The sequence below is a fragment of the Xiphias gladius genome, chromosome 22 (genome assembly GCF_016859285.1).
Source record: "Xiphias gladius isolate SHS-SW01 ecotype Sanya breed wild chromosome 22, ASM1685928v1, whole genome shotgun sequence".
In the NCBI taxonomy this organism is placed as follows: Eukaryota; Metazoa; Chordata; class Actinopteri; order Istiophoriformes; family Xiphiidae; genus Xiphias; species Xiphias gladius.
The window spans coordinates 15,751,952-15,774,023 of record NC_053421.1 but is presented as its reverse complement, the minus strand read 5'-3'; the positions used below and the strand labels follow the sequence as shown (position 1 = coordinate 15,774,023).

The 22,072-nt window shown below is 40.9% G+C and overlaps 3 protein-coding genes across 3 annotated transcripts; 1 reads left to right on the top strand and 2 right to left on the bottom strand.

The window, feature by feature from the left end:
• The first annotated feature begins 1,355 nt into the window (after window positions 1-1,355).
• ccdc12 (coiled-coil domain containing 12) lies at window positions 1,356-8,184 on the top strand. Its single transcript, XM_040116914.1, has 7 exons — window positions 1,356-1,477; window positions 3,991-4,064; window positions 6,570-6,649; window positions 6,873-6,934; window positions 7,017-7,051; window positions 7,158-7,234; window positions 7,788-8,184. Exons 1-7 carry the CDS (start codon window positions 1,394-1,396, stop codon window positions 7,865-7,867), a joined length of 492 nt encoding a protein of 163 aa, XP_039972848.1. The 5' UTR covers window positions 1,356-1,393; the 3' UTR covers window positions 7,868-8,184.
• Window positions 8,185-8,861: 677 nt separating this feature from the next.
• On the bottom strand, window positions 8,862-18,364 carry si:ch211-257p13.3 (kinesin-like protein KIFC3). Its single transcript, XM_040118374.1, has 20 exons — window positions 18,258-18,364; window positions 17,938-18,057; window positions 17,608-17,704; window positions 17,311-17,468; window positions 16,908-17,160; window positions 14,596-14,768; window positions 14,130-14,195; window positions 13,708-13,845; window positions 13,401-13,598; window positions 13,125-13,298; window positions 12,362-12,509; window positions 12,096-12,226; window positions 11,878-11,989; window positions 11,619-11,800; window positions 11,434-11,538; window positions 11,211-11,341; window positions 10,988-11,108; window positions 10,740-10,869; window positions 10,207-10,436; window positions 8,862-10,086 (listed from the first exon to the last, which is right to left on the bottom strand). The coding sequence occupies exons 2-20, from the start codon at window positions 18,034-18,036 to the stop codon at window positions 9,961-9,963; spliced, it is 2,772 nt and encodes a 923-aa protein (XP_039974308.1). The 5' UTR covers window positions 18,037-18,057; window positions 18,258-18,364; the 3' UTR covers window positions 8,862-9,960.
• Window positions 18,365-18,479: 115 nt separating this feature from the next.
• On the bottom strand, window positions 18,480-21,801 carry LOC120784511. The gene is made up of 2 exons (XM_040118375.1): window positions 21,476-21,801; window positions 18,480-20,899 (listed from the first exon to the last, which is right to left on the bottom strand). The coding sequence occupies exons 1-2, from the start codon at window positions 21,563-21,565 to the stop codon at window positions 20,360-20,362; spliced, it is 630 nt and encodes a 209-aa protein (XP_039974309.1). The 5' UTR covers window positions 21,566-21,801; the 3' UTR covers window positions 18,480-20,359.
• Between the last annotated feature and the right edge of the window lie 271 nt (window positions 21,802-22,072).

The following is a 22,072-nucleotide window of genomic DNA, read 5'->3' as shown; positions in this document are numbered from 1 at the left end:
CCTCACACTCTTAACAGCTACTTATAATGGCTCCCGGTGCCTTACTAGGCTGTTATAAATGATTATTGCATATCGTTTTATCATATTCCTGATGAGGACTGTTAATCAATAAATCGGTAAACACAAAGTGACCTACACTAGTAAAAGGAGTGATTGATACTGAAAGTAAAACATGGGAAAAGTTATTTTCCTACATTTAAAGTATACTTCAGGGGAAAAAAGGACACATGTCAAAATTAAAAGTACTACTTCTGAGGAATGGTTCCTCCCGTGAAAAGTTTTATTTGAAGATGCATTAACTTATAAGAAGCATTACTCCATGTACTGTAAACCTACAGTCTTATCTCAAAACAAAAAACTTCACATACATTTAAATTCTCTTTACAAAACCCCCCTCCCAAAAAACCTTATTATTTTTTAAAAAGACATGTTTGTTGAGTATAAAAAGTTTTGTTTTAAATAAACTATATTAAAAAGAGGAGTCAATTCTTGCAAGAGGATTCTGTTGGATGATATTGTCTCTAATGCAACATATTCTATGAGTTAATCATATGTTTACCATGTTTTTGCATGTAAAATATCAGGTAAGGTGTCGTTTGCTCAACATGGCACTCAGGCAGAAAAAATGCACATCATCTTTGGCCATGCAGTTTGTCTGTTGTAGTCTGTGGAGAGTTTGCAGTACAGACAACCTTTTCCTATCTGCTGTGGTCGGCTACAGCAGGAGGGAGTTTGTCTCTTCCACTCACATGTATTAAAAATGGGCAAGTTATTGATTTATTAGTGTTATCCTTTCAGTTTTGTGATCTTTAACCTTTATACCACATTGATCACACCCAGGTTTGCGCTGTCACACACCAATGTTGGTCATTAGGAGGATGGACACAGTGAGGCTTGAGGCAGCTGTATTGCCATGGCGATGGCCTAAATTCCTAACCGGGACCTGACGGTGTGACCATCAACAGGCGGGACAGTGTGCCAGTCAGTCCCATGTGTGACCTTTATTTACTTTAATGTATAGGCCTGTTAGTAGTCTATAAGTGGGTTTAAATAGGCTTTTCAAAAAGAGACTATTAGCTACTGAAAGTTAAATCAATTGACGCATTGCTCAGTGTGCCAATACATACAACACAGGCCCCAAAATAAACCCCTCTGTGTTTCAAATTTGGAAAATCTCATTAAAATAGGGGGTTGATTTTGAAATAATAATGTTTCACATTAAGTATTTTGAATAAATTAGTCAAACTAAACATATCAGTATCACATGATCAGGCAACAGGCCACTGCAATCGATGTACTCGATGGTCTGTTTTTTTTTTTTTTTTTTTTTTGCATCCTCAGTCAGGACTACTAATGGATTTCAGAGAGAATTGAGCGGTGTGTTGAGATAAACATGGAGCGAAATGTCGGGTCCCTTCAGGAGCAGGCCCTGAAGAGAAAAGAGAGGTTAAAAGCACTAAGAGATAAACAGCTTCATGTAAGTTACGCGTTTCGTAATGTCTGGTTTATGAAAAATGCAACGCAGCCTGTAGAGAGCGCGTCTTTCCGTTAGTGAGGTAACGTTAACCGATTTAGCTTGTAGCTAACGTTAGCATAGTCATGTACCAAGTAAATTTTAAACTTGCTTCGTTGATTTGTTTAATGGGCTTCTTTCTCAGAGACGGTAACAAGGTAATTTAACTGCTAGTCGTGTACCAACGTTAATCTCTTAGTTTATAGTTAATAACAATAAATTGAGATTCGTGGCTAGCCCTCTTGTTGTTCGTGTATAGGTTCCGCGTTTTAATGTGTTTATGACTTTGGTTTAACTGCCATGACAATGAAAAACTCTTCTCTGGAACATGAGCAGCTTCACCCACTTTTAGGTCCACAGATCGAACATTATACCTCTCTGCAGACTGTGTGATGACGCCAGAACTGAAGCTGAACTGTACTGAACTGTAGCTGTTTTCCCTTATATTTAAGACACTGGGCTGATGTTAGGTGATGCATTAAACAGAAATGGCCTCAATAGCGAGGTGACCATCAGAGGTACAGGTACAGGATGGTGGCAGCAGGGATGAGAGCTCTGACCCTCTGTGTATGTAAGGATCTCTGGTGCCTCACAGTGCTAGGAATCTTTTGACATCTTTGCTTGTTCGGTGTGTAATGACAAAAGTAGTTTCTCTGATATAAACGAGACATCAGTAGGGTCGCCATTTGGTCCTAAAGTTCGTGGAATATAACTGAGCACAAAGAGATGTTTATCGTATGGGGAAAATAATCTGGGAAAATCTGAGGTTATCAGGGAATTTCAACTGAACAGGTAATGTCTTAAGAATATAACATTTTATTTGCAACTTCTCTCACAACTTTATTTAATTAAATAGGGATGTTTAAGCTGTTTTCCACAGAAGCCCAACCACAGTGGGATGTTTGCAAACTTCTATACCATCTACAACATTTTTGAAGATGAAAACAATAACTAAACGGGAGGGGGGAAAAGTGAATATTTTTCACTCAATGAAGCACTCCAACTTGATTACAATCATGGAAAGGGTGGTAAATTTAACATCAGTGCCACAATGTGAGTGAAACGGGTCTGAATATATCTATTTTTGTTCCGCTCTTTAAAAGAGAGGAAAAGGATCGTCACTGGGATCAACAGCCGTTTACTTTGTCAGTGAAAACACACTTATTTTGACCGAAGAGAAATTTTTTTTTACTGCTGTAAAAGAGGATTTGAATGAAGTATGGAGATACTTAAGTTTTATGAACAGTGCAGAACAAAATCTAGAATCTGTTTTAAAAAAAGAAAAAAGAAAGTCTTACTGCAACAACCGATAAGTTTTATCTTATCGGTTATTATCAAGAAAAATTGTACGTGGAGCTGATTTTGCCCATGATAATTGTACGATATCAAATTTTTATATCAACACACACCTTGGGCCTTGATCCACACATTCTGAGAGCAGGTTGTTGCACTGCTATCTGTGCTAAACTATTTAAACATCACACAGTTATTCTGCTCCACTCTGACAATCTTTCAGTTCTGAATATGAATTCTTCTTCCAACAGGAAACCCTGTTCAGGAGATGGAAGCTGCTTTTTCTGTCAGTTAGACCAGAATGTGTTTCACTAGGCCATTGTTGAACAGAAGCATACTGGATGGCTAGCAATGTTTGATAAAGGACTGTTTCCATTCCTTACGCCTCGGGTTGATTTCCTTTTGTACTGTACTTTTAGAATGAGTCAGTCCCCTGAATTGTTCTAGCAGGTGGACAGGAAGCCTCTTCAGGAAAATGGAAGATGGGAGGGGTCCGATATCCTTTGTTACAACTTTTCACTTGTGGTCCAGCCTATTCCATCATCTGTTTTCACTGTTGTTTATGTGTGTATAGTTTAGTGTAGGCCACTGTATAAGATGCTGTGGTGGTTCAGGTAGCAGGCTAGCTTTTTTGGTTGTTACTGATAGTCATGGAACAATTGTTGACCTGATTTTCCTAATTTATTTAGCTTAATTCTAAAAGTTCTCAAACTACACCTCCTAAGTACACAATGTCAGAAATAATCAAGCTCAAGATGTAACTTTATTTGACTCCCAAATGATGTGCCAACACAAAAAAACCCCAGATGTTTTATTATTGTGTTTTCCTATGCAAATGTTAGCCTAGTGTATAAATGTGTATATGTATTTTTAGTGTGCCAGATCTAAAATAGGCGGATGCATAGCTTCAATTTGAACAACTTGTTTTGGAGTCATCTTGTAGGCTTTGTGTCTACAAAACCACCACACTTCATGTCACTCTTTATGTAATAACAACAAAAAAATGCCATGAACATAATCTTAAATTTTCTTTTCAATTTCGAAATCTTTATTATTTAATAGAAAGGATTCTGTGTGGCAAGATATAGTATTACATAGTTTGTGCTAGTTGCAGCCAGGTGATTGATTTAATGATGCTGTGAGAGTACCATGTGTTGTAAGATTGTGTGATTATCGTCTAACAGGGGCGAGAGCAAGAAGATGGGGAGCCAGAGAAGAAAAAATCTTCATTAGAGGAGACTACGGAGGAGAAGCACAGGTTGGTTCATCACGCCACATGTGCTTTTATTTTTCATATTTTTCATAAAAGCATTTGACAGTTTCTTCAAACATTGCACACTGTTGCTTGATCCTATAGCTGAAGATTTTTAAGCTGCACAAACGGAACTGAAACTGATACGGAAGTTCATCAGCAGAACATCAGCCCTTTATCTGATCACCATCTTCTTGTAACACATCACGTGTTACAAGTGCAGGTTATGAGCTGCAGTGTTTACACTGGGCTGAATCACAGCCTCGTGCTATTGGCTGCTCAAATATCCTGCAGATCACTCAACTTTGTGTATTAGTCAGCAGGAAGAGCGGCCATCTTTCCTATCCTACAGGACCTTTTTTTTTTTTTCCATTGTTTATTTTTAATGACTGTGCACTGACGGCACTGAGGGAGTGCCGCTGCTTTTTCCTCCAGTTCAGCAGGACAGATCTCTCTCATGAGAATGGAAATAGCTGCAGACTTTAAGAGCCTAATTTAGACATTTTTCTTTGTAGAGAGAAAAGATCAGTGGTTAATTTACTGAGTTTTTGTTTTTTGTTTTTTTTAATCTGTGTTTTAAGTCAAGAAACACATTTTTAGCAGGGTGTGAGTGTAATGTATCTTGTGATTAGTATTAAAATTTCAAGGGGGATCAAATTCCCAAACCAAGCATGAAAGAGCAAAACAATCAGCACGTTTGTCCTCAAGTTATTCCTATTGAAATGAATGAAAAATGTCAAAATAAATTGATCTTGTGCAGAAATGTTTTCAGATTAGGTGTGTTAGGGCTGCTGTTTTTTTTTGTTTTTGTTTTTTTTTTTAAAGATAGATTCATAGGTAAGTAGATTTCATATTTTTGGAAATAGCAAATAAGACAAGGAAGTTCAAAAGCCTCTGAAATATTACATGTTAGTACTTACAGTTCCTGTGGTACATGTGTAAATGAAAAGGCTGGAGTTGTTTTTTCAGTGGTGGTTTGGGCAGGTAGCTTTATCAGTGTAAACATTTGAACACTGTGCTGCACCTCCTCAGTCGTAGTTCACTCTAAACATTTTGAGAGGGACAACACTTGGGTCAGTGCTCCGAATTTATCACTGACTCTCTTTGATGCCACATTGTGCTTGAAGGGGAAATGTGTAAACACACTCCAATGTTTTGGACACATCAAACTAAGAGACAGTTAAGAAAAAAGGAGTGATGTCCAACTTTCCATCTGTATACCCTGTTTTTTGTCCTTGCGGCGGCATGTAAGATGGCAGTGTTTTTCATTGTCTGTGTGACGGTCTTGCCTTAGTCTATAATGATGTCAGTAATGTCTTGTCATTTACTGACCAGGATGGCATAAAATTCAGTTTGGATAATTATGGTCCCCAGAGGATGATTCCTAATGATGCTGGTGACTTCCGTGACCTTTTGCCTCACACGATCAGGTTAAATTTCTTTCTGACAAGCACTACTTGTCCATTACAAGTGATCATAAAGAACATTTGTTGCAATATCCATTTGCTGGTGATATCCATGGGCCTCATATGATGTACAGTCCTCATATAATGTTTACGGTAACCCCTTAACATTTCCTTTTGTGCCACAATTACCCAAGAAATGTCAAGATCGGATGAACAAACTGCTCATGTCTCTAGCACCAACTTTAGGTCAAATTATCAACTTTGTGCAAATGATAAATAATGGCAAGATTTGCAACTAAATTCATGCTCTCAGAAAATAAAACTTATTAATTTTGTTGATTCCCTGACTTTTGCACAAGCACCAGCATTACACCAAAATATCCACACATTATACTGCATGGATTAATGGATAGAACGACACATTTCCCTACTAAAACAGCTTCTTTGGGAGATATTCAGGAGGCAGAGAGAGATGTGTAAAAGAGTGGACCTCAGTCAACCACAGGCAGAACATGACTAGCATTCCTGCCCATACCCATACAAGGCATCGGTCTGTCCATTGGCAGCAGGGGAGTGATGAATGTATCAAGAGTGTACTCTCTCTGGCTTCATCACAAATCCATGTTAAGCTCAGAACAGCTGATAATCCTCTTGGTCTGTGTTTGGTCAGACAATAGTTTACCTCTGCCTCTGGACTTTCTGTATAATCTGCAGAGATGTCAGCTGAGGCTTGCCAAGAATTCCTCTGTGTAGAGACGTGATGAAAGACTGCGTAATTCAACATCAAGGAAAGCATTCCTCAGCTGTTAGCTGCTCTCCTCGAGTCTGTGCCCAGGAGCAGGTGGAACATGTTAATTAGAACGTGCTCGTAGGAATAAAGAGGGACATTATACCCGGCCTTGTCCAGACATTAGATGTGCAGCTGTGCAGGTTTTGCAGATGGTCTTTTATGCTCCTTAATCTCTGGTGGAATATATTTGTCTACACTGCCATCTCCTGGACTGTGTGTTGGTTGTGGGAAATGGAATGAGAGAGCTGATAGTGTATCGTTTTCCCCTCATACCACTAAAAGTAGACTCACTTTACTCTGTGCTTCTGTCCTCAGAGATCTGAAGCTGAGGAATTACACCCCAGAGGATGAAGAGCTGAAGGAGAGGCAGGTACCTAAAGCCAAACCGGCATCAGGTGAGAACTCTTGACTCACAAACAAGATTTTAAAAAAACATTAATTTAGAGTGTTATTTAGTGTTGTTAATACCATACTTTATTTATATGATTTATATGGCCTCCAGGAAGGTCCTAGCACATGGTCAGCTTCTGGACTGCACCCCTTGAGTACTGCTCACAGACTCCTGCTGCTATTATCATACAAGATTTATGACTGATGACAACCTCTCTTTCTTTGCAGTGGAGGATAAAGTTAAAGACCAGTTAGAGGCAGCAAATCCAGAGCCCATCATTGAAGAAGTGGTGAGTAATTGTTTCAGTGTACATGTGATTTTATTTGTTGTTGCATCAGTGGCTGCTGTATTCAGCTGTTTTCTTTCCTCAGGATTTGGCCAACCTTGCCCCGAGAAAACCAGACTGGTAAGACCGTTTTGAAAACTATTTTCCAACCTGTATAGTGCATAAAATCTTGGTATAGTCAAACGTTGTTGCTGACATTGTGTTTTCATTGTGATTCTTAATCGAGGGACCTGAAACGAGATGTGGCAAAGAAACTGGAGAAGTTGGAGAGGAGAACACAGAGAGCCATCGCTGAGCTCATCCGTTAGTATTTCTTATTTAATGGGGGTTTTTTTTTCTTTCTTCGTTTTATCGCTGAATTTTCCCGACGGCACAGAGCCAACCGTGCCTGGGCTAGGCGTGAATTATTAGGCTAATTGCTTTGTGGTTTCCAGACTCCACAGAGGCCTGAAGCCGTCTGATGACATCAACAGTGTGATTCCTCCACTGATGTATGATCCATATTCTAAAAATAGACACAAGCTTTCAGGAGATTGCAAAACATGTTCAACTGTAATAGGAGGTCTTCCCTGTTTGTGACATTGTTTACTCATTGCTGTCACTCCTTTCATTTTGGTTTTAGTCTGTTATGTAAACGAAGACAGCATTACAGCTACATTTTGATATTTACTTGATTGATTTATATATCCTATGCATTAGATGTAACTTTGCACCCTGTAATGTCTGTGGGTGGAACAGGACTATTTTGTAGGCAACATGGGTACTTGGTTAAGAGGTGTCAATGGTGCACGTTATCATCGTGTGATTGCAGTGAATGAATGGATCAGACTGACTCTGAGTGTTTGTGTGTGTCCAGGGGATCGTCTGCGAGGCAGCGAGGAGGAGTTGGCTGGGGCGGTGGGAGCAGTAGGAGTGGAGGAGGGAGACTCAGACTGAATCCAAAATGTGACAGTTCAAAAAACAAAGAGAAGACGATGGCAAGTGAGTGGAACACCATAATAAGGACCTGACTTTATCTGGACTGTACCATCACATCTGTGTTGTGCTTAGAGAGATTGGTTGCTTTCATCACTGCAGGGAGTAAAGTTTCCCATCAGGTCTTTATATATGTTTACTTGTATCATTGTCTTATTACATATCAATACACAGTAGTACATTCTGTATATGTGGTTAATTGAGTTGCATTGTTAATGTAATCATCAATATTGTTGTAATTTTTTATATTCAAATAAAATATTGTTTTTTCAATATTTTTTCAAATGCCTGATTATTATTTGTGTATTTTCCTTTTATTTTGAAAGTCGGGGTGGGTGATATGGATAAAATCCTATTATGATATATTCTATTCAATTCAATTTAAATTTATTTATATAGTATCAAATCATAACAGGGGTTATCTCAGGGCACTTTTCATATAAAGCAGGTCTAGACCGTACTCTTTAGTTATATGTAATTTTATATCACAATATTGATATGTATAGATAAAGGTAGATATATATATATATAGAGAGAGATATATATATATGTTGTGATATAGCACATTTTATGGAAAAATCAATTTAAAAACTTTTGGACTGATAAAATAACCAGATGGGAATGTTTGTTGTTTCCTATTGCAGCAAATTAAATACATGACAAATCAAAATACTACTATCATACTGACAGAAAAATCATCAATCAATATCTTCATAAAAATAATATTGAAAGTAATATTTCCATAAATCTGTCCTGACCATTTGCTTGCTAAATTGCCTAAAATGGCCTAATACATCCAGAGATCTTCAAAGGATAGCAACAAATTTATTGTATCATAATGCCTAACAAAATGTATGAGAGCAAGTGGGATGAATGGCAACAAATATCCCCTGCTGAATTTGAACTAGGAACACCACAGGTATGTGCCATGAACATTAGTCTCTTCGCTGAGCATCAAATAAGAGGAACGACACTTTTAAATACATTGTGTTTATTCAGAAAATTATCTGAAAATGTACTCTCTAATCATAATGAAGTGACCTTTGTGGTAGTTACGGCGACATTAATGTCTTGCTACACTTGAATCAAGTTAGTTTTGATCGAGTGGGTGATAAATAGAGGAACGATGATGAACAGATAACAATAAGCTTCTTCTGGTATGACATCCACTGGTGATATCTATTGCAAGCACCTAAACACCTGTTCTGAACTGATACATTCCTTTCACAATAAAGTGCATCTCCTTTCCATATAGGCCCAAAACATCGCCTCAATAAAGAGGATATTGCACAGTTCATTATAGTACGACTACTACAAGGCCACCTGTTCCCTTCATTGTTTTTCCTCTTTTCTCAAAAGGCAAATGATCAAGTCTCTTAAGAGAAACAAAGAATTACATTACTGCTTTTCTTAAGTTCACAAAAACTACACAAATATGTGATTTAAGTGACACTGAAATGATTAATAGCCCATACTTTTGCTACAAAACAGATTCTCCTACACACTACAGCCTTCAAAAATATACAACACTGGAGATGAACCTCACAAACTACAGATATTTACAGCAAGATGATTAATACTGCAAAAACTTAAGTGTTGATACTGTGGTACAGGAAGCTTACTTACCCTGTTCGGACATGATGCTGCTCTATACACTGGGATGATCGTTTAGGATATGGTATATCATGGATTTTGGTATTTAATACAAAGAAACTGAGATACTGTAGTTCAAGGAAGCATCAAATCTTACGCTGTGGGAGAGTCAAAGGATGTTTTGGCACTCGGAGTGGATGAATAAATACTCCTGCATGCAGGTTATCTAACAATAAATGGTTATCATGTGTCAGAAGCAAACAATGGCAAAGAAGAGGCCACTGTCGGCAATACCTAACCTCAGTCGCAGGCTGGCATTTGGGTGCTACACAGACCTCCACAGATTTAGCCCTTGAGCAGCATTGCTGTCGATATTGTCCAAACTGTAGCTTTATGATTCAATTGTAGGGTGGGTGATAATCTGACTGGTGCATTCGTGGCTCCCTGGTGATTCAAGGCTGTCAGTCACACTGCCCTCCACCAGATTCAATCTTCCTGGCTGCAGGACCCAATTCCACCTTGCATACCCTCTGGGCAAACTTCAGTGAGCACAATGTCTCTCCCACATTACTCTCCAGAGCAGACACCTTTAGCAGAGGAGTTGAAACCAAACAAGTCTATCAACAAGCATCAACAAAGACTTAAAATGTAATGTACTGCAAATATGTCATACTAAACAATCCAGAAATCTGGAAAAGTAATCGTACCTGCACCACCATAACAGTCTTGCTGCCTTTACCCAGGGAGTCTTGTAATAAGTACGTAAGGCGGGAGTTCCTGAACGGGATGTGAGTCTGCCGAGCCCTCAGTGCCTGAATTACATCCCCCAGTGCCAAAAGAGAGCGGTTAATATTCTGAGCCTCCTTCAGCCTCTCTCCCTCTGCACCAGACTTCCACACCCTCTCCGAGCCAGCCAGGTCCACCAGGTTCAACTTGCCTAAGGAAAGAAAAGTAACTTCAGAGTAATGGATGAAATGATGAAGACAGTCATCTCTAGATGCGCATGTGCCTGATTGAAACCTGATCAGAAGCCTCTCTTTTTTTCGATTCATGATGCTTTCTCTCTCAGCCTCTCTCTTGATTCAGCCTTATTACTAATAGCTAGATTGCCCTCAGCTTTAATAAACCAGAAAAGATTTCGATGAGGAAGGCCAAGTATGATTTCAATTTACAGTAGCAATGTCTATCGGACATTTGAAAGACTTTCCGTGTGGAAAGAGAAAATGCATTTGTGACTGACCAGTGGTTCTGGACCCTGTTGCGAGGTCAGTGCCCTGAACTGTGATAGAAAGCAGAGCATGGGAGCGGGAGCTGTGCTGGTTCATCTGAGTTCCAAAGGTGATCCTGTTCCTTCGGGCTGTGGCTAAGATCTGGTCAAACACAAGAATATTTAGCACCAGTGTTACGATTTGTTCTAACAGTGAACAGTAAGTCATTAAATCACATCAGTACAGACTGTTTAAAACACAGTTTGCAAACGTCTGTCACCTTCTTAATGTGCTGAAAGCTCTTAACTTCGATGACCCTGAGGCCCGGCACATGCAGCTGTCCTGTTCCGTCCGGGTTGATCTTTATGTCCAGTTTCTCTCCGTCCTTACTCAGCAGGTCCCTGAGAAACAAAATATAACACGGACAATAAAACATCCACTTTCTTTTAGCTCTAAATTATATTGCAGGCTAAAAGCCCTATCCAATGGAAAGTGTAGCTCACCGTAGCACCTCATTGTAGATCTCCACAGAACTGACGGTGACGGTGTAAGACCACATGTCCTTCCTCTCCTCAATCTCACTGAAGAGGTGTTTCAGGGCTCGCTGGTTGATGCCTGGGTTCTCCACACTCCCCTGAAAATCAAATGATACTCAGCTTACAACCTATATTATATTGTAAATCATCACTCTATGGTGACCACATTGCAGTTAAGTAGAAAGCATGCCTCCATCGTGTAGGTTTTTCCAGAGCCAGTCTGTCCATATGCAAATATGCAGACATGATAGCCATCGATGCAGGACGTCACAAGAGGTTCAATCTCCTGAAAGACCTGGTGGAAGCAAATAAAGGGTCAGAGTTCTTGTTATGATCATATTTCCTTCTTACTCATACGTGATTAATTTTCACTACCTCTTCTTGTGTGGCCTGAGGGTGGAAGACCATGTCCAGTTCAAAGATGCGACCCTTCCCTTTGTTCAGCACAGTGAGGGAGGACTCGTTGTTGGGGTCTGTCGTCACCACCACAGACTGGCCCTCCTCCCGCTGGTCCTCCCTCAGCACAGGCTTCACACGACACAGCACGCGGATGTTGCCTAAAAACAGAGGGGCCCAGTCAATGACACGTTTTATATTTGCTTCAGTGAATTTACATTTCTTCTTCTCTGCATACCTTTAAGCTCCACCAGCTGCTCATGGTACTTCCTGCGCAGCGCAACTTCTTTCCTATATTTCTCCAGAAGATCTTTGTTGGCTTCGGACATCTCACTGATAGCTGCCGAAACCTGCCAAAGACATAAAACAGCAAAAAACCCTTCACAAGGCTTGCCAATTTGGTTCATTCCCCTAAATACAGCGGACTAGGTCATGACGGGATGTCATGGTACAAACCTGTTTTTTTGCTTCATTTATAGCTGCTTCGTAAAACTCTGAGAAGTTTCGAACTTGGCTCCTCAGACTGGCGTAGTCTGTCTTCATGGAGCGTAAAGTGAGTGGAAGTGCTGTCAGACGCTTCTGCAAGCCTGACAAAAAGAAAAACCCGTGTAAAATCATGCTCAAAGAGAGTTTAGTCAAAGTATTTTTATTTAAAGACATTTTATTTTTCTTGTGTGTAGGAACCAAGATCTTCTTTGGGGATTTAACTACGTGTTACTCACTGAAGAACTGGTCCTGCAGGTTCTGAAAGTGTTCTGCTGAGCAGTTGGCAGCAGCCTTCACAGCCTCCTCCTTCCTCTCCTCCAAGTGGCCGATCTCTTTCAGCAGTTCTTCTCTCAGTTTACTGATTTCTCGCTCGTACGCCGCAATCTGTAAAAGGTTCAGCACAGCAAATTGTCAATCTGCCAGCTCGCCTGGTCCAATTTTTGCAGTTTATCTGTGAAAGAAATTGATCCAGGTTATGAATTTCCAACAGTCAAGTGGAATTTCCTCTTTCTTCCTTTGATTTCCTCCCCTTTGATCATCTGTTCTCTAAACAGGCTGGACTATGTCAATTCTGTGTCTCTTTTTTTTTTTTTTTCTTTAAATCAGAGTTGACATCATCAGTGGGACCATCTGGGATTTGTTGCCAGTTTCCTTGCCTCTTAGTGGCCGGCAGCCAACAGTAATAACTTATGTGCTGATGGATATTTATTTATTATTATAGAGCATTATTGTCAAAAGCCCAGATGATAGTCCACCTTAAGATTTCTGTCCATCTTGCCGCTGCTTGGGATATGTTCAAAAACTGGTGTAGCACAGTTATTTACTTCTAAAAATACAGATCATAAATATCACCCAAGTATAAATTGTTTGAGACAGCATGTTAAAGTTAGTTTAATCTGCCTGTGGCTGTGCAGTACTGTGCACTTCAAAGCTGATATGATAGATAAGAATTCAGGCCAAACTAGTTTAGCCTGAATTCTGTCGCTTTCTGTTTGTTACCTTGTGCTGCAGATTACAGCTGTATTCATCTGACTTCCTAATTCGCTCCTCCAGCTGTTTGCAGCGCTCATTTTGATTGGACAGCTTTTCAGACAGCAGCTCATTCCTCTGTCTGGCTTTAGTCAGATGCTTTAATGTGGCAGGTGATTCCACCTCCATAGTCTGGGTGACATACTGGGAAAGAAAAACCAAAAAAAATCTGATTAGGGTCATCTACTCTAAAAACTCTTTAATATTCAAACCAATGTAAAAAAAACACTTTCATATTTGAATTACCTTGACCACTGGCTCCTTGCCTCTCTCTCTGTCCAACTCCAGCTGCAGCTCCCTCACTCTGTCCTCTCTTTTCCTCAGCTCCTGTCCTCTCCTCCACTCGCTCTGTTCACTCTGTCGCTCCAGTAGTGACAGCTGCTCAGCACGCTGTTGCAGGGAGATCTCCAGCTGCTGCACTCTGCTGCGGAGGTTCTCATTCTCCTAGCAGAGCATAGAAAACGAAGTCAATGACAGGTATTTGTGTTTGCGGTTACTAATGGCTGCCTTGGTAGCACATCAGTGAGCTCTCAGCTGTGCTGGTGCGTCTCACCTTGATGAGCATGGTGCTGGACTGGGAGGGGATGGCTGACAACTGCTGCAGGAGGCCTTGAGTGACGCTCAGGCTTTGTTTCAGACTCTCGTTCTCCGCTGACAGACACAGCACTCGCTTCTCTGAGTCAGTGGCCCCCTAAGGAAATATAACATAAGGTTGAGATCGCGCATAACACTGAGAGATGCTTTGCCATGTTGAATTCCCCACATATACTGTATATCCTCGCAGATGAATATTTCCTCATTCTGGATTTATCGTTAAATTGTTACACAAGACCTGCTGACCCAGACCTGCTGGCATTTTTTTCAGCACTATTTTTAATTCAGTGGGCGTGGGAATGCACTGTGGCAGCTTTGCTGATGACGTGGAGAGTGACAACGACATGATGAGCAAGTAAATCAATAGTTCACAGCACTTACGGTGGCAGTTCGCAGTCTTGACAGCTCCTCCTCACGCTCCTCTATGCAACTCTTGAGCTCATCAATCTGTGCAAGGAATTAGAACGTTTCACTAAAACAGGTTTGATTTGAGAATATAGACATGCTTGACTCCCCATTTCATTCCATTATTTGTAGCACAATGAGATTTTATGTAACTCTGCTTTTTTTTTTAATTCAACATTTAACCAGGAAGTCTCTTGAGATACATTATCTCTTTTGCAAGAGATCTGGCCAAAATGGCAGTGTAGGTTACATTACACAGGGTCACAAAAAAAAATTGCAACATTCACATATATGCACAATAACAAAGGACCTGAAAGGCATTATATATTTATTAACATATGCATGTACAGAAATTGTGTGTGTCCATAAGATGGATTTCAGGTAGCAAATTTTTTAAAACTGGATCCAGCATTTGGGACTAAACTAATATGCACCTGCCTACCTGCTGTTGAAAGGCCTGTATGCGAGAGTGTCGGTCTCGTTCCTTCTGTTCCAGCTGTGAGTGCAGCAGACGGAGTTCTCCTCTAAGCTTACTCCTCTCGCCCTGCAGGCCGTGCAGAGACTCCACCAGCCCGTGAACCCCAGCTTGTGTCCCTGCATCGCCGCCGGACTCACCTGGAAGACATAAATAGACACTATCATCGGCATCTTCATCATCGTCGTCGTCAGCCTAAACACTGGCCACATCAAGAACAGCCAAATAAATAGTTCTGTCATCTTTGGACCCACATTCAAACTAAGCCACCCATATTTCGTACCATCCAATATCCTTTGAACCTTCTCTGACCTTTTTTCTATATGTAGCTTTTTCAGACAAGACAAATTTGTACAGTAGGCTTGAATGCTTGTGTATGTGTAATATTGATGAACATTAAATATGTACTCACACAAAACATGTAGTCACTGTGCGTTGCATCTAAGTTAGCATCATCATTGCCGTGTTTTCACTCTCCAAGTCTCAAGGTCAACTTTACAGACCTGTATGGCTCTCACGTGCAGGCTGTCTTAAGTGTGGAACCAAGATTCAAATTTGTAAGAAGCTACAACCTGCCAAACCTCCTCTGTTGTTCCACAGGCACCTTAGCAGCATGCCCCGTAGCATTGTAATCACTTTTCTCCTTCTCAATGATTTATCAGGCTCTGTCACCTTTGATTTTCATAGCAGGGATTTATGCTAATTTGAATAACACGCCATGTCAGGTTCGCTCTGTCACAGTGGTGCAGGAAGAGGTGGGGATGCAAGGAAGAAAAGAAAAAAAAACATGGAGCAGAAGCTACAGCTGTGCATCAAGGGAGTTGATAGAAAGCATGTTTGCAAGAAACTTGAAAAGTCTATGAACGGTTATAGTTAGGCACTGAGATAGCTTTGTAAATTTAAAACAGCAGCTTGAAATGATGCAAGAAAACACATTTCCTTCATCTGAAAAACATAATGATAAAGATAAAAAAAGTAAGCTTGAAATTTTTTGTCACATTCTAGATGAATGACAAGTGAATGGAGCACCAGCCATTTATTCTAAAAGATCAAATACTAAATAGTAGAGCAAAAACAGCCAAATGGTACTCGTGATGGAAATAATACACATCCAAGAAACACAGCGACACTCCTCCACCTCGACCTGTACGTTGCATTACAGTAAAGGAACAACGCCAACGGCCTTGTAACACTGGGACATGGACCCCGGGCTAATTTTAGTCCCACACGAGTACACGTGCGCCCAAGCATGTGGCAGACCTTGTAAGTGCATTTGCAGGGAATAAAAGAGCACTCACAGCCATGTTTTATTCATGACAGTGTGCCACGTAGTGGAACTATCCAAGTACCACACACCCATGTGTCACATAGACATTTATCTCTGTCCTGCGACTAATGCGAGTCAGTGTGCATGAGGTCCTTCACTTAAACACACCCACACACTGAGATGTATATGACCTGGTCTGCTTATCCTACATGCTTTCATACATAGTGACATATTTCTCTGAGCCTGTGTCAGTCAGCCTGAGGAAGGGAATCTGATCTGTCTACAGCTTCATGCAGTTGTTAACATGCTGGACACAGCATTTTAACAGCAAAGTGGTGCACAGCAAAGAGTGAAGTTGGTAGCACTACCCAAACAACCATCTGGTCATGTCTGAGAAACAGCAGATACCATCATTGAAAGCTCTGAGGTCAGTCGCAGCTGTACGTTGTTTGTCTGGCTTCTGGGACATCATTAATGCCAACTTGACTAACACCAACACCCACACAAATCTAATCAGTCTGCTCCTCTGCTGATGACTGTGTTCTTCTATTAAAAGGTGTACAGTGTGTTCCCAGCTGACAAAAATCTAATTTTGCTAAGCCATCAATGGGAAAAACCACATCCTGTTCACAATTTTATACGGTAATGGAAAATTACTGGATTTTCACCATTGTAAATGAGAGCACAGATCATTCTATATTACATAACCCAATGGATATACACCTGTTATGCCGAGCACGTGATAGTGGCTTTCTGTATTCATTCCTCCTAATGCATCTTCCTCCATCCATCAGATGATCTCATCCAATCTGAAGTCTCATATTAAAAATCTACCTTTGGACCGCTTTGGACCTCTCTGCTCCTCTTTTCACAGCAATCAATCTTGCATTTATTAATAAAGCCCTTTGACCTCCACCTCTCTCTGTTTTTCATCATCCGCACACCAGCCGCCTGGAAAGGAAAACCCATCTTTTTGCCTTTTAATTTCAACCTCCCCCTCCTTCTCCCTCACCCTCACTCAGTGGGCTGGGGGTCTGCTGCTGGCTGATGGCCTCCTCCAGGCTGCTGATGATGCTGCTCTTGTCCCTGAGGCGCTGGCGGTAGGAGGCTCGCAGGGCCTTCATCTGCCGCCGGTGCTGGACACGGTGCCTCTTCAGCTGGACCCGGTACTGGTCGGCCTGCTGATGCAGCTGCTGGAAGTGGGAGTACTGCTCCAGAAAACTCAGCAAGTGGGTCATTACCGCTACCAGGGGAGAATCTGCCAGCTGGGTAGTACGGACAGCGCACGCGCACACACACCGACACACACACACAAGGTTTAGTAACACTGCAGAAGCTCTTATTTGGGGATCTATGAATATATGTTTCTTCATCAGCTGAGCAGCTCAGTCAAGGTGGTGACACAGTTTTGTTACCTTTCCCGCTGATTCCAGCTGAACTTGTGAGGCCCTTCTCTTCTCAGCCTCCTGCTTGAAAGACAAAAAGGCAGCCAGAGGAGTGCAGGCTGGGATGTCGGGGCCATCTTCCTCATCTTCATCACTCAGAGACATTTCATCACTGTCACTGCTACTGCCTGGATGACAACAGAACACATACACAATGTAAAGTAATGGAATGTACAGTATGTACTAACTAATAAATTAGTAAAAACTATCCATCCATCATACAACAGCCTTTTTGCTGTTCTGTAAATAAGCTATTTGAGCACTCACTTGATTCACTAAGCCGTGCAGAAGCTTTTTTCCCCATTTTGGGGGTGTGGCCATCTCTCCTCCTGCTCCCTGTTTCCATGGAAACAGGTCCTGGCTCCTGAGTACAGCATCATAGTGGGGGTCAGGCATGGACAAAATATTTGCACATTGTGTACACAGAAATTCACACAGTTACATGCAACAACGCCACCAATGTGGACATCCTTTTTGATGGAGCCTATAACGTTTTTTTAACTGTCACGTAATAGGTAACACATGCATGTTTTTCCATGAAAAAATGCTTTCCCGACAGAGGACCCCCAAGGCTAGACATGATGTGGCTAGACATACGTCTGAGGAAGCGCCACACGCCCCCTTCAAGGCTTCCTCCTCCTCCTTCTTAAAGACAGTGTAGAAGATGTATACTAAAAGGGAGTAGAAGGCATACATCTCCACGCCGTCCAAGAGTCCCTGTAAATGACACAATATTTACATTCAAGTCTGAAATGCAGCAGAAAGGCATTTTATTTCCTTAATTTTACAACATCTAAGTTTCAATGACAATCAAAGGATGCATGATGGTAATACTGGCCTCAATACACCAGGACTTCTTTTTTTTCTATCTTAAATGTAACTCCAGTCCATCATGCAAATAGCTTTTTCTTCTTTACCTTATCACATGTCTTCCTCTCTCAGGTGATGACAATTTGATATTCTCGTCATTTGTATTCCCCTTTCGTGTTGTCAATGACAAATTTTCTCATGCAGCTCTTGTTCTCAGACCTGCAACAGCATCCCAGTGCTGTGTGCAGCTCCTTTGTGGCTCGCTCTATTCTAACCATTCTCTCTCCTCCCCTTTCTCCTCCTTCTCCTCCTCCTCCTCCTCCTCCTTTCCACTTCGCTCCATCCACAGGCTGCATCTGCAGTGAGCATGCTCACTGGATTTTCCTGAACCGCTGCAGTGGTGGCGTGAAAGACAGAGTATGGAGACTGAGTGAGCTGTGGGGGTTGATGCTGATACCAGCAGCCTGAGACAGAGGTGGGTGAGATGTGCCAGGTTCCAGGTGCCGATATGGGCCAGATAATGTACTCACAAATAGTGAGATATTGGATGAAGATGAAGGATGATAAGTGGCAATAGCTGAACAGCTGAACGTGAGCTAGGAGATCTTTGAAATGCAGTGTAAAGTTACATACAGTTAACTGGGATTAATGTTCACATAATTTATTCAAGACAGATTAATTTTATCTTCCTTTAGTGACTATTACCATGTTTTGTTAACCAAAAACAATTCAATTAAAGTAAAAATAAAAGTACAGCATGTGATATTTTTAAAACACTTCCACAATGCCCAAAAAGGCATGAACTGAATGATAAATCATTACAAAAAAAGCACAGGCAGCACAATTTGCATAACTATAAAGGCACTCCAAACTCACAAATGTGCACAAAAATGATCGATTATGTTGAAGATATCACTAGTCACCTGCGCCTTCAGGTTTGACAAAGGCATTGTCCCACAGACAGGCACAGAGCCACAGATGCTTGCACATATACTGCAGTAAAACTGCTGAGGCAGCTCTTTACAAGTCTGAAATCCTGAGAGAGAATCTGCAGTGTCCACTACAAATCTCTGTAAAGAATATCAATACCTTGCAAGGACCACACTGTGGACAAACAAAATTAAACAGACATCATTTAAGTGGTGGTGAGTTAAACAGATTAGGGAATTCCATTCAACAATTACAGCCCCCAAAAACAGAGGAAGTAATAAAAAAATAAAAAAAGTGCATTGATACGTATCAAATGGGCACGATGAGACAAGAGCAGGGCCAAGAGCTTAGACCACTGCAGATATTTTAACAGTGATACAGCTGAGGCTGCAAAATAAATAGGACCCAGACTCTGAGGTAGCTGGGTGTTTTTGGAAACACAAAAAACTGTTAGCAGAGAGATGTGTGCAGGATGTCAGTAGTCTGAGAGTAAGTGCAGCCTGCTAGACACTCACATTATCAGTGTCACACAGGCACTTCCAGTAAAAGGCCACACAACGCCACCATGGGCTGTCAGTTGCAAACTGTGGACATTTACTGATGCATTTGAGTTTTTTCAGTGGGACCTGCGTTTCGTCTAATGCTGTGTTTTTATTCAGATTAAGTTCATATGGAGGTCAGCCAAGGTCTTGGTGTAGCCGCTACTGTATATCCCGGTAAAATACACAGATTCCAAAAACAGAGGTGAGTGCAAGTATTTTGTTGTCTTACTCTGGCACTGTGCAATTTCTTGATACACAATTTAGCTGTCTTAATTATCACTACTTTTTTCTTCCAGGGTTATTTCTTAATTACCTTGGAATTCTAGTTGGAAATTACCATGCTGATAATCTGAATGGATTTTGCACTTTTAAACATATATCATGACATAAATCAATATAAAATGAGGATATTCCGGTTATTGTGATATTAATTTTTCAATATATCTCAGCCCTAATTTACTGTTTTGTTTATTAATATTATCATTACTTGTATGCTGTCCATTAACATTTATATGTCAAAGCATGTTATCCTATAGTCCCTGTGACCTCCAGTGTAGAAACTAGTGCTGAAACCGATGAATATTTTCTCTATTAATTATCTCTCTCTCTTGCTATTCTTTATGCTTTCAGGTTAGGCACATTAAATTTCTGCATCTGGCAAATTTTGTCTTTGTAGCACTTGGCAGTGCAAACATATACACAAATTCTGACTAATCACACAGACTTCTACTGATTTACTAAAGGCCTATGTTACATCGGTCAGTCACATCCAACAGAAACTTGCCAAGGGCCTTTGTTGAGGCCCAGCAGCCTATGGACATGGACCCTTTAAGAAACCACTTCATCAGTCCCTCAGAGGCAGCTGGGGAAATGAGCGGAGCAAAACTGCTTGTTCCAACCTGTGGAGTCACAAGCAAAGGAAGGCTGAGGGCCACACCACCCAGGGCCCCTAAAGCATTACCAGCAAAAAGACACACCGTGAGGCAGCAGGACAGGGAGGACAGGCCCAGACAGCGAGTCAACATTGTGAGAGCATCTGCTGAGAGCCAGTCACCCAGTCCCAGCAGCAGGCAAGAGCCAAACAGGAGAATGTGTGCTGTGTTGCGGTCTTGACTGAGCCACAGGAAGTCGAAGGAGACCAGCGCTGGAGCCAGAACCTCGCCGGCCCACTCTGCTTCTCTCTGGAGGGAGGTTAGGTATGAGCTGGAGGGATGCAAGATGCAAACTGCTGCAGAGAGTCCAAGCAGGAAGAGGCCTACTGAAGGAGCTCTGTGGTCCTGCAGAGTGAGAAGTGAATGAAGAGCGACAGTAAAATTACAAAGTGAGAAATGCAGTACATGGCTGGATTTATTGATTAACTAACTTCTAATTAAAATTGACAGAGATGTCAGCCTGTTTAATGCACATATTTTATATTACCTATGATTATAGGAATTTAGCTTCAAAACACCCAATAGGAAAAAATTCAAAGCAAGCAGTGAAGGTAGCTGAGAAAAACCAATAGGGCTGCATCTAACTTATTATTTTCATTGTTGATAATATACTGATTATTTCTCCATTTAGCTATAATCATTTAGTCTATAAGATGTCAGACGTCAACCAACAGTCCAAAACCCAAAAATATTCACTTTAATACAATTTGTGGGAAAGAAAAGCAGCAAATCTTCACTTCTGAGAAAACGAAAAAACGGAATGTTTGGCATTTTAGCTTGCACGACTTAAATGTTAACTGACTATCAAAATCTGCTAATTATTTTTCTATAGATCGACTAACTGTCAATTGACAAAGCCACAAATAGTTCCGACCCTGGAAGTTAGTAAATTATAACATCACTACACTGAATGATAGCTACCTTAAAGAGATTATAAGAAGAGTACAGTGCAGTGGCAGACAAAATTATGTTGGAGCATGAAGTTTCCCACTCTTTTACACAGGACGCCATTGATCCTGAAGCCGAGTATCACTCCAGTAAACATCCACGATCTTAGCAACGCTGCCGTTACCAACGGCCACAGACGAAGTCGGTTAGGTTCTAATGAATGTGTCCGAGGTGGGGCCAATACAACTGAGCCGTGTATCTTAGTACCGGCTTGTAAACCATTAGGTCAACGCAAAGCTAAACACGTAGCACAGAAGGTGAAACTTCAGGCAGGAACAGAAGCGCGTTTGTTTTGACATGTGACAAGCACGGATTTGGACACTGCGCAGGCTCCAAAAGATGTGTTCAAACATTCTCGTAAACTCCGACACTATACCCCCAGAATAATCATCATAATTTTAATAGGAGTTCTGAATTTAACCAATGTCTTATAAATAACTTGAGTATTAATTTCTAATGTTTTTTATCGCTCCTGTAAAGCCCTTTAAATTGTTTTTGAATGAGACTGCTCTCTACAAATAAATCTGAAAGCTGCCATTAATAAGATGTATATATTTTGTTAAACTAACA

Bases quoted from the DNA above. Each gene is read 5' to 3' on its own strand.
- LOC120784511 (XM_040118375.1), bottom strand. From the start codon at position 21,565: ATGGCGTCCTGTGTAAAAGAGTGGGAAACTTCATGCTCCAACATAATT. The intron at 20,900-21,475 runs GTAGCTATCATT...CTCACTCTGCAG, and splicing joins CTTCTTATAATCTCTTTAAG to GACCACAGAGCTCCTTCAGT.
- si:ch211-257p13.3 (XM_040118374.1), bottom strand. From the start codon at position 18,036: ATGTATGCCTTCTACTCCCTTTTAGTATACATCTTCTACACTGTCTTT. The intron at 11,990-12,095 runs GTTTGTACCATG...TGTCTTTGGCAG, and splicing joins TAAATGAAGCAAAAAAACAG to GTTTCGGCAGCTATCAGTGA. The intron at 11,109-11,210 runs GTGAGCTACACT...TTTGTTTCTCAG, and splicing joins ATCTACAATGAGGTGCTACG to GGACCTGCTGAGTAAGGACG.
- ccdc12 (XM_040116914.1), top strand. From the start codon at position 1,394: ATGGAGCGAAATGTCGGGTCCCTTCAGGAGCAGGCCCTGAAGAGAAAA. The intron at 6,650-6,872 runs GTGAGAACTCTT...CTTTCTTTGCAG, and splicing joins TAAAGCCAAACCGGCATCAG to TGGAGGATAAAGTTAAAGAC. The intron at 7,235-7,787 runs GTTAGTATTTCT...GTGTGTGTCCAG, and splicing joins AGCCATCGCTGAGCTCATCC to GGGATCGTCTGCGAGGCAGC.